General features: G+C 43.0%; 1 protein-coding gene across 1 annotated transcript in view; it reads right to left on the reverse strand.

Annotated features, from left to right (window-relative positions):
- The window catches only part of WDR27 (WD repeat domain 27), a 117,428-nt gene that overhangs the window by 44,231 nt on the left and 60,706 nt on the right, over positions 1-12,491 (reverse strand). The window contains exon 22 of the mRNA XM_056852973.1: positions 3,275-3,377. Coding sequence (XP_056708951.1) covers positions 3,275-3,377 — 103 coding nt within the window. The remainder of the gene's footprint in view (positions 1-3,274; positions 3,378-12,491) is intronic.

Genomic DNA, 12,491 nt, shown 5'->3' on the forward strand with positions numbered 1-12,491 from the left:
GAGGCTAGTCCAGTAGGCCATTCCATTCATGGGGGAAATTCATTTCCAGTGGTCAACAATGCAAATATTAACTGTCTACAGTTTTTGTCCCCCCTCCTATTTTCATCATCCCGCTGCTCCTTTCAAAATCTTATAGAGGAAGTTTCCCCATATTTCTCAAGTCCTTTATGAATACGTAAGATTTGGGTGGTCTTTGTTCATACGCTGTTCTGCTCTATTACTTTGTTCCCATTGGTTATGCTAGCTGAAGTAGCAATTCAATTTTCCTCAATCAACTACTTGATTTTTTGGGAACAAGTCCCCACAGTTAAAGCACTGCTTTCTTTTAGACATCAGGCTAAAATGTTTCCGCTCATCCAGGCTTTTAATTAAGAGCTCGACTTTTTAAAAAAATACCATTTTAGTCTGGAAACTGTTATTTTAAGCTGTCAGTGGTCTGTTTTTTATGGTGTGTATTTTTATGCTGGGCTGGGCTTTTTATTGCTGGATTTTAATTAATACCTTCTACTGTTTTATTGTTTTCTATTTTGCAAGCTGCCTTGGAAAGGTTCCTGAAAAGGTGGCATAAACTTTTTTTCTAAATAAACAAACAAACCCCAGATAAAGCTCTGTGAAGGACTCTGTGGCACATTATTTCCAATCTATAACTCTATTTATTTTTGTTGGGTTTTTTTTTTACATCCTGTGCATTGAACCTTTACATTCAATGCACGTTTAGAAAGAAATGTTATATGCACCCAAACACTCTTTCACATATACATTGTGCCCTGATGATAACACCCTCTGAAATAGGCCCCCAAGCTAGCCAAACTAGCAAACCTTCCCCCCATCCACTAGTGGAAACGTTCACATTCTGCTTTTCAAGGAACTTTACAAGAGCCCACAGTGGGGCCAAGGTTCTCAAAATGCCTCATAACTGGAAACTCTTAGTATCATAATTAGAATAGGGATCAGATACTCATGACCAAACAGAAAATATTAAAAAATGACATCTTTCTAAAACCAGTGTTAGAAACACTTGCTCTCTAGTAAGCATAAAGTACATGGAGGTGCATACAATGAATGTTTTAGAATGTTTTGCTCAAACAGGTAATCTGATATGTAGAACTGCAAACAAGAATAATTTAACTGAAACTAGGTGGGAACACACAGCAAAAAATAAAAAACTTTGTTTTAACTCATTCAAGATCCTTTATTCAGATTTTGATTCTTCTCTCAGAGGATGTCAGTCTATCTAGACTGGATGACTATAATGGTCTCTGTGTGGGATGCCCTTGAAGAAAACTCAGAAACTTCAGCTGGTGCAAAATGCGGCAGCCTGTGCTTTGGCAGGATTTCATCCAGTATAAGTCCGGGTTTACAACAGATGCACTGGCTACCTGTTTGGCTCTAGAAGCAATTCTGGGTGGAGGTTTGAACCTTTAAAGCCTTTAAAGGGAGTCAACTGAATTCCATCAAAAGTGTGGAGCACAATGTCATTCAAGATCTTCGCCTTCCCAACCAGCATTACCCCCTGTCTTTTCAGGGTTTAGTTTCAATTTGTTCACTCTTAGCCAATTTACCATAGCAGCCAGGCAGTTATTCAAGACCCCTAGCATATCACTAGGGGATCTGGATAAGGATATTATCTGCATATGGATGACATCCAACCCCAAAGCTACAAATGATTTGTCCTAATGGCTTTACATAGAGGTTGAAAAGCCTGGGGGATAGGATTGCGCCCTGTGGAACTCCACAGGATAGGACCCACACTGATGAATAGCCCATGGCTGTTAAATCTAGGGAAAGGGGGGGATAGGCCCCACTCTGATGACAATTGGTCTGCCCCAGCAACCCTCTGAGTCCAGTCTATGAGGAAAGAGTTGAACCAGTTTAGCACGCATCCCGATATCTACTTCTGCCTCCAAGCACCTCAACAATACGATATTATCTACCTATCAAAGGTTGCAGATCAGTCCAACAAAAGAAACAAGGAGGCATGGCCTTTGTCTACACTCAGATGGAGGTTGTCAACTAAAACCAGCAGAGCCATTTATGACCCACAGTCCAGACTGAAGCCAGCCTGAAAAGGGTCTAGAGCAGATGAGTGTCATTCAAATGTCTCCCAGCCCTCTTCAGGTCACCCAGTTCTGTAATAAACTGGGGGCTGGTTTACGCCCGAGGGGTGGTAGGGGTTGTAGAGTGGCAACCTTGTTGATAGCTTCAAGAAGCTTCACGTTCCACACTCCCACTGAAGCTTCAGCTGAGAATGTGTCTGGGATCCTAAAATCCCATAGAGTGTTCCGGAATCCAGTAGGATTCCTGAGCCTCCATGGGTGGATCATTTTAACCAGACCCCCTCTCATGCAGGGTGTTGGAGCTACATTTACCTTGGCTTTAAGTAGGTGGTGGCCAGACCATGCTTCAAGTCGAATCTCTGATCTCGAAACCAGGCCATCCCTCAGTTGCTCAGAGCAAAAAATTAAATCCAGTGCATGACCTCTTTCATATGTTGGGCCCAACACAATTTGATAGAGGCCCAGGGCTGTCAAGGAGACTATAAAATCCTAGGCTGATCCTAGTGAGGTATCCTCGGCATCAATATTATAGGCCCCCAGAATGATAAGTCTAGGAGTCTCCAGTACCACATCTGACAGTACCTCTACCAAATCATGGATAGTGCCCATTGGGGAACTAGGCGGCAGATAGACAAGAAGAATGCCTAATCTGTCCTTAGTCCCTAGAGTAAGGAGCATATAGTCAATGTCAGTGATAGTTTGCACTGGAAGTCTGCAGAAGTTGAAGGCCTCCTGGAGGATAACAGCCACACCTCCCCCTCAGCCAGTTGTATGGGGTTGGTGAACAGCATAACCAGGGGGTGTTAGTTGGCACAGACACACCACGTTGTTTCCTTCCAGCCATTTTATGAGATTGGGAAGCAACCTCACTGGAGTTTCAGAAAACTCCATAAAGCAGTTCCCGTCTACATAGGAATGTTATTAAAGACACATACGGTTAAAGAGGAAGTTAAATTGAAATGCGCAGCTAAACACAGGAGATGGAAGAAAATGATGCAAATGTGTCAGTGCACCCTCACATGATATTACTTTCTACACATTACCAGGAAACTTGGAGCCAGACTACAGGGAATCGTTCTTTTTTATATTACCACTAGTCACAATGTGAGTTACGCCTCAGTTTTCTGTTTAACATGGTACTAGAAATGTGCAGAACACAACATCCCTTGTACTTACAATAGCATATGTTTTGCCAGAAATAAACTACCATTACATACACATTTATCTTCAGAGCCACAGGCAATGAATTGTCCACACGGAGAAACAGCAATTCCACAAGGATGACAGCGGGTTCTGTGTCCTTCAAAACGGCGTTCACACCTTCAGGAGACAAAAAATATTTTAAAAATGAACAAACTGCCTGTAAGTTAAAACATTCATTTGGAAGAGACTGACTTTCTGTTTGCATCCACCCTTCCCCACCAAATGCAACCCCAATTTTTTTTTAAAAAAAATGATAGTCTACCACACATATAAAGACTTCAAGTATTTACAATACAGACCATAGATCAGATGTGCATTAACAACAAAGACAAGGTAGATTAAATGAACATTACATATGCAAAACAGACAGGAACACTGACACAGATAAACCCATGGGAATCATCCTCACGGACACAACTTTGTATCACTTAGTGTAAAACAGCAATGTTACTAAAATAACTACAATATTTCTAGATTGCCTTTCTACCAAGGAAAGCTAGGCAAATTCCACATTAGGATTATTGTTATGATCGGGGTTCCTGAACCCAGGGCAAACTGTTTATTTCCCCAAGACAGGAGAGTCAGGAGAACTGGAACTTTGGTCCAGCCATTTGGGCCTGCCTGTCAAAGGGGATCTGACGGATGGGCATCATAAAATTCAGTCAGGGAGAGAGACGAGGGCTATGTGCCAAGGAACCCCACTGGCAGAGAGCAGAGCAGGATTCCTAACTCTGGATGGGGTGGGGGGGAAGGCTTTCACCTAAGGAGGTAGAAGTGTTAAAAGGTGAACTCTTCCTTTGTTCTGGGTTCAAACATTTTGCCAGGATGTGGTGATCGGGGACGTGTTTGCTCCATCTGAAGGTAACCAGCATAATGTAACTCATTCAGATATATGCTTCCTTTTATTTCCTTAGAACTATATTCTCCTACTGCGATGGCTATTTTCCATGCATGTGTTGTGGTTTAATCTTTAGTGATAAAGCTTATTTCCTGTTTAAGAAAGCAGACTGTGTCTCAAATCCCAACCACACACTAAGACTGCTCTTACACGCTAATGACATGCACCCACAAGGGGAGCTAAAATAACTGGAGGTTCTGCCCTTTGTACTTGCTCAGAGGTACCCTTACCAGTGTATCCCGAGGTGCTGGTTACTGAGAGGCTGGGTTTTATATCACGGGGCGGTGGCAAGAAGAGGAAACACGATTCACACCCAGGCAGAGGCGCAACACCCATGTGAGAACACACAGACCCAGTGCAGGAATGTGACAGTTACGTTCCCAGTGCAATTGCTGCAACAGAAATTCCACACAGCACTTCACCCTGTTTGTCTGTGGTTTCCCTGACACACCAGATGCAGACTGCATCTCCCCCTCCCCATTGTCATGCCTCCCTTGTGATTCTCCGCCAGTCTTTGGGAAGGGGACCCTTTGGTGCATGCAAAGTGCTGCACAAGAATAGTGTAATATTGTGTGTTAAGTGCCGTCAAGTTGCTTCCAACTCATGGTGACCCTATGAATCAGGGTCCTCCAAAATGTCCTGTCTTTGACAGCCTTGCTCAGATCTTGCAAATTGAGGGCTGTGGCTTCCTTTATTGAGTCAATCCATCTCTTGTTGGGTCTCCCTCTTTTTCTGCTGCCCTCAACTTTTCCTAGCATGGCGTTTTTTTCTAGTGACTCTTGCCTTCTCATAATGTGACCAAAATACAATAGCTTCAGTTTAGTCATTTTAGCTTCTAGGGTCAGTTCAGGCTTGATTTGGTCTATAACCCACTGATTTTTTTTTTTTTTGGCAGTCCATGGTATCCGTAACACTCTCCTCCAACACCACATTTCAAAGGAATCTACTTTCTTCCTATCAGCTTTCTTCAATGTCCAGCTTTCACACCCAACATAGTAACAGGGAATACGATGGCATGAATTAATTTAGGGGATTACCGCACTTTGTATTCCCAGCGATGTATTAAGAGTTTGAAAACGTTATTAAAAACATCGCTTTAGAAGGGTTTTTGGACACCACGGCTTATAAATGGTCTTCACAGCTAAAGGGGCCAAAGTGCGAACAGTATTTTTTATAACGTTTTCAAACTCTTAATACATCACTGGGAATACAAGTGCGGTAACCCCCTTAATCTTGGTTGCCAGTGACACATCCTTACCCTTCAGAATCTTTTCTAGCTCTTTCATGGCTGCCCTTCCCAGTCTCAATCTCCTTCTGATTTCTTGGCTGCAGTCTCCCTTTGGGTTGATCATGGAGCCAAGGAATAGAAAGTCTTCAACAGTTTCCATTGTAATATTACACTTTAAAAAGGGGGGGGAAAGAACCCCATGAATTTGCACAGCACTGCTCCAGGATACGGCAACACTTCAATCCTCTGGTAATGCTAATCATGGGAAGGTACTCGGTATCCCCTTGCAGCAATCTACACTGGAAAGACTAACTGGCGTCCCATTGTTTGGGGAAAGAGGAAAGAGCAGATCTGGAACTTTTCAAATGCTAATCAAGAGAGCAGAGAAAAACATTTGCCACTTGTATTGTTGTAATGAAGTTGTAGCACTACAACGCTGCCAACCATCCAATTTAAAAAAAACCTCTAAATTTTATTGGTGTGAGCAACAGCACCAAGATAGTTCACAGTGAAAATGCAAGAGAAGGGGGTGCAGGGAATATTTCCTTTCATTCAAATTCAAGACTTTTCTGGACACACAAAAAAGTCCATTCCAACAATGCCAAACCAGGAAAAATGGGGGGGGGTTTAGGTTTATTTTTTTTAACTGAGCTTTAAGTCGGAAAACAGGCTGTGAACGATCTGTGCAAGAGCAGTGGATGATGTCATGTGGAAACAACGACAGCAATAGAAGCGCACGACTGAGTTCCTGAAACAGAGAATCAGCCCTAACGTGGTTTACAAATGTTTAGTGGAGTAAAAGAGGCATTTATAGAATCACAGAATCATAGAGTTGGAAGGGATCACCAGAGTCATCTAGTCCAACCCCCTGCACAATGCCCTTTGTAGACATGCTGGCATGGAACCCACCTAGACTTCTAAAAAAGGTAAAGGTCCCCTGTGCAAGCACCGGGTCATTCCTGACCCATGGGGTGATGTCATATCCCGACGTTTCCTAGGCAGGCTTTGTTTACGGGGTGGTTTGCCAGTGCCTTCCCCAGTCATCGTCCCTTTACCCCCAGCAAGCTGGGTACTCATTTAACCGACCTCGGAAGGATGGAAGGCTGAGTCAACCTTGAGCCGGCTACCTGAAACTGACTTCTGTTGGGATCGAACTCAGGTCGTGAGCAGAGCTTGGACTGCAGTACTGCAGCTTACCACTCTGCGCCACGGGGCTCTTTACCCAGACTTCTGCAGGCACAATAAGGAGATGAGGATTTTTGCTGATTCCTCCCTCCCACTGCAGCCCCAAACACATCCTAAAATGCTGCTCCTGGAGGATGGGGGATTCATCTCAGCTGGGAGGGGGAATCAGAAGTCTTGTGCAGGAGGGGGATTGGATAATATCCATGTAAACAGTACAATTTCCTGTTAAAATAGGAGCATTTTCTTTAATTCTAATTGCTTTGCTGGATGACCCTTTGGTATATTTTTCAGTCCAGCAGTCCTTCTCTCATCCTGTGTTCTGCTCCGTTGCAACAGTACTAACAACTAAATAAATTGAATGGTTATGTTTTCCCTTAACAAGTTTTTGACGCAGTCAAAAACAATTAAGGGATCACAGTCCATCTAGAAGCAAAAATAAATGGTTTTTCAGTCTCAGTCCAGAGTTGTGTAAATTATTGTACACATGATCTGGATCAAGAATGGAAATCAAGCATTCCTATTACTAAACAAACGGGGCATTTCATAATCCAGGCTCCAAAGCTTAGAAAGCTCTGTACTCTTCGGTCTGATTTCTGCAGAGATGGAACTCTGATCAGAGCTTTGCTCAATGTTCTGAACAACCGAGGCATCCTTAAAGCAGTAAATGTTTCTTGAGGTATCGAGGACCCACATAGTTTAGTGCTTTGAAGATGTACATGTGCATTCCTTGTTGTGGTTCCTACCTCCTGGAAAGGCTGCCTGAGGTGGTCAGGAAGGCTCTCACAGTTCTATCATTCTTCAAACTGTGTAAAACAGGATTGTTCTGCAAGGCATTTTTATAAAGGGAATAGGTAGGGTTGCCAACCTCCAGGTACACGCTGGAGATCTCCTGCTATTACAACTGATCTCCAGGTGGTCGAGATCAGTTCACCTGGAGAAAATGGCTGCTTCAGCAATTGGACTCTATGGCACGGAAGTCCCTCCCCAAACCCCGCCTTCCTCAGGCTCTGCTCCCAAAATCTCCAGGCATTTCCCAACCTGGAGCTGGCAACCCTAGGAATAGGACTATATTATAAATAGCATAGATCAGGAGGACCTTTTTAATAAAAGGAAGAGGACTGTAGTCCATCCCAACGTTTACTGTATGACTTCTATTTTTGCAATCCTATTTTATACCTTGTTTATATCATGCGTCCAACTTTTTGTTTTTGCATCATTTTTCTCACTTTTGTAATCCTAGTCCTATTCCATTGTTTATTGGATGGTTTATGCTATTATCGATTACATTGATCAATATATTATGTGATCTGCCTTGACTCTCAGAGAGAAAGGGCAGGCTATAAACAGAAATATAAAATAAAAATGCTCCTGGAGACACAACTGGCAACCAGTTAAGTTATTTCAACATTGGGGATGTCTCCCAGTATCTAATACCACACAGCAACTGGGCCACTGCATTTTAGATGGCTGAAGCTTTCCAGTTTTAATGGCACGCCTAACCAGGCCCGTGAACGCACCAGCAACTTACCTCGCTATTTACACGCGTCCGGTACGAAAGCATCCAAGACGAGTTTAAATTTCTGTTCCCACCGCGCCGCCTTTGTCCGCTGCTTTTGATAAGCCCAGACCGGCACCCTCCCATGCATGCCCAGTCGGCTTCTCCAAGCAAGGACGGCGATTGGTCCAGCGTGAGTAAGGGAGGCGGGGGGGGGGAGTGCGGGGGTTGGCTGGCAGCAGGAAGTGGGCTGGCAGCAGGAAATGGATCGAACACAGTTTGCATGTTCCCACTGTAAGGCACCGGGTGTGGAGGACGTTTTATTTTTTTTAATTCGCCGTATAAGCGGATGCGCTTAACGCGGCGAAATTGCACTCTGGAGACGTCCTTAGAATCCTTCGGGTGAGTTGCAGTGGGAACATGCAAGGAAAACCTGCGGAAGCCGGCGCCACAAATGGTAAGTGCGGACATGGCCCAGGGCTAACTTCTGCCCCCTTGGGGAACTAATTGCAACAATTCTCCTCTACTGCAGTTCAGGGCCAGATAAACAGTCTTCCAGTGTCTCAAATTCAGTAGACTGTATGCTGATGATAGGCCCTGGTTTATGGAATTTCTTCCTGAAGGAAATATGCCAGATCCACTGGTTCTTGAAGAGCTCCCTTTTTGCTGGACCACAGGTTGCTGAGAAATTATTTAAACATCTTCTTTTAATGATTTGTATGTGTGTGCCCTGACCTGGATGGCCCAGGCTAGCCTGATCTCATCAGATCTCAGAAGCTAAGCAGGGTCAGCCCTGGTTAGTATTTGGATGGGAGACCACCAAGGAATACAAGGGTTGCTGTGCAGAGGAAGGCACTGGCAAACCACCTCTGTTAGTCTCTTGCCATGAAAACCCCAAAAGGGGTCGCCATAAGTCGGCTGCAACTTGACGGCACTTTACACACACACACACACACACACACACACAAATAACCTTATAATAGCAGATTATGAAATCTGAAGCACCCTAAATCAGCACAGAAAAATCAATAACTTCTTTCTAAGAAAGCTGCTCTGTTTGCCTTCGAGAATTCTTGGGAATTGTAAAATGTTACAATTTTGAATTGTAAAATGTTTTGAGCATCTTGGCTGGAAGCATGATATAAATGCAAAAACAAAAACAAAAAACCCCAAACAAACAGATCTAATGAATATCCAAAATATTTACAACGAACGTATAGCCTTATAATAGCAGATTATGAAATCTGAAGAACCTTAAATCAGCACAGAAAAAATCAATAACTTCTTTCTAAGAAAGCTGCTCTGTTTGCCTACGAGAATTCTTGGGAATGTAATTAGAACCCCCCCTTTTTTTCTACAAATGATAACTCTTTTAGTCAGTAAAATATTGGAACAGTCACAAACTTCTCTTGTCCCTTGAAAGCCATGAGCCACCTCCGTGGCTTGTTGTCCCAGCACTTCCAGGTTAACTGCTTTCCAGCCCCAGCCTCAGTCATTCAACACCCACATATACAGCAACGAATAAATATCCCAGTATGTTTCAGACAAAGATGGGATGCTGGCTGAAGTAGGAGCTGACAGTATTCTCTATAATTAAACAGCCAGTTACACAATTTTAGGATGTTGTAGGCATTGCTGAAGCAGCTGACAATGTAAGGCTAACATCCTTCACATGTGCTCCCGAGACAGAAAGTAAGCAGGACTGCCACAACTCACATCTGGTAGTTGTATAGTGTAGCGACCTGCCAAGTTCTATGTTCTCACTGTACAGTGTGCAGCAAAGAACATATAAAACGTGTGACATATTTTATTTCACCAATAATTTGTTCAAACTATTCGATTTTACCCGTATGGTTTTTTTCTTCCAAAACTGTTTTATGGAAAAGAGTCATGTCTCCCTTTCACCTATTCTGCAGTAGAAGCTTTGTTATTAGGGTTGCCAACCTTCAGGTACTGGTCAAATAAAACAGTAGTAGGCAAAAAAAATGAACAAGCAGTGGACAAGGATAGCAAAGAACGTAGACAGCAAGGCTATCACTGTATTACAAAGGTGCAACAAAATAAACGGACAAGGCTAAGCAACCGAGGTGACAAAGCAAAGATAGCAAAAACAATAGGCAAATGCTAATAAATATACAAAAGTTCATGTGAAGCATGTAGTTGCATTCTGGTCAATTTCAAGTTCTTCAGGCAACGGAGAGATAGGTGGTAACGCGGCTCCGGAAGTATTCCAGCGCTTTCGCTACACGAGGTAGCTTCATCAGCCACAAGGGCTTAATTGTACAGTTCCTAGGATAAATTTGGAGCTCCCAGTCGGGCTGCTATGAGAAATATTCTTACAGCCCAACTGGGAGCTCCAAATTTATCCTAGGAACTGTACAATTAAGCCCTTGTGGCTGATGAAGCTACCTCGTGTAGCGAAAGCGCTGGAATACTTCCGGAGCCGCGTTACCACCTATCTCTCCGTTGCCTGAAGAACTTGAAATTGACCAGAATGCAACTTCATGCTTCACATGAACTTTTGTATATTTATTAGCATTTGCCTATTGTTTTTGCTATCTTCGCTTTGTCACCTCGGTTGCTTAGCCTTGTCCGTTTATTTTGTTGCACCTTTGTAATACAGTGATAGCCTTGCTGTCTACGTTCTTTGCTATCCTTGTCCACTGCTTGTTCATTTTTTTGCCTACTACTGTTTTATTTGACCAATACCCTTTACAGTAGAGTGAGTTATTTGTATAGCTAACCTTCAGGTACTAGCTGGAGATCTCCTGCTATTGTAACTGATCTCCAGCCAACAGAGATCAGTTCCCCTGGAGAAAATGGCTGCTTTGGCAATTGGACTCTATGGCATTGACGTCCCTCCCCTCCCCAAACCCCGCCCTCCTCAGGTCCCACCCCAAATACCTCCCACCAGTGGCAAAGAGGGACTTGGCAACCCTATTTGTTATCCAAATAACCAAACTTGCTGCTCTGCCCTACCCCCTAGTGGACTCACAGTGGATTCCTCACCTTTCGGCAGCCGGGGATGGCGTGGCTAACCAAAACCATTTGACAGCTGCCGAAACATTAAAATGGATTTCAGAAATGATACCAATACTCCTTAAATTCTGGGGGAAACTACAATCAAGCTATTTATGTAATAATAATTTATGTAATAATCAAACAACATTAAAATGAACTCTTTGAAGTACATACCCCTAACTTATAACATCTATCATACCTACTAAGCCAATGGCAGCTTTGGGTATTACTTCCTTTATACACAGCCCTACTGACATTACAGCAGATCTGCCAATAACATCAAGAGAGGCTAGGGCTGCCAACCTCCAGGTACTAGCTGGAGATCTCCTGCTATTACAACTGATCTCCAGCTGATAGAGATCAGTTCACCTGGAGAAAATGGCTGCTTTGGCAATTGGACTCTATGGCATTGAAGTCCCTCCCCTCAAACCCTGTCCTCCTCAGGCTTCTCCCCAAAAATCTCCAGGTATTTCTCAACTTGGAGTTGGCAACCCTAAGAGAGGCAGAACAAGAAGAGAAAATAAAAAAGGAAATGCAGAAAGCAGAGAGAGAGAGGGGGGGGAAGTACTAGACTTCCAAAAAAAGGAATAACAAAACTTATGAAATGTATTGCAGAGACTATAGCTAGACAACACTGAACCGCTTACCCAGATTTTACTTTTAACTACTTTACAATTCAGCCTCTCACCTTTAAATTAATGTCTTAAAAGGAAGAGGCAGATAAGTGACCTGTGAAGCACTTTTTCAACTTTTCATTATATTCAAGAATTGTAGTTAGACCAACTGATTGCAAAAACATAAGGATATCACGAAGTCCAACCCCCAAAGTCTCCCATTTTATTACTTTTTGACATTTGGTAGGGGTAATAAACTTTACGGTTTGGCAAGAAGGTAACAATCCCCTTTAAAAAAAAGATAAGATTAAATTATAAAACAATAACAGGAGATCAACTGATCTTAAGCTGGCCCCCAGACTCCCCCAAAGCAGTTTTACCAAAGTGCTTCACTTGGACATTCTCTGCATCGTGCTGATTTACAGCTGTCTCCCCACATATGCTCTTTCCTGTACTGCTGACCCTATTTGCAATCCTGTATATGTGCTCTTTTTTAAAGCCAGACAAGATGGGATATATTTTCAAGGATAAAAACAGGCATCTGATTACTTAATTCTAATTTTCCACGCTCACTGGTTTCAAACAGGATTGACCTCCATGCGTGCCTTTTTTTTTACTTTTAAAAATCTGCCTCGCAGTTTACAGCCATCTTATTCATTACACCATATACACTCAACAGGAAACTGCAGATCATCACAGCTTTTCGACAGGTGTATCTGTATGAAATACGTGTTTGCATTTTGGGTATAATTTACAATATGCCAGGGCGTACACCTAATATCGCAGTGTG

The sequence above is a fragment of the Euleptes europaea genome, chromosome 7, assembly GCF_029931775.1.
Source record: "Euleptes europaea isolate rEulEur1 chromosome 7, rEulEur1.hap1, whole genome shotgun sequence".
In the NCBI taxonomy this organism is placed as follows: domain Eukaryota; kingdom Metazoa; phylum Chordata; class Lepidosauria; order Squamata; family Sphaerodactylidae; genus Euleptes; species Euleptes europaea.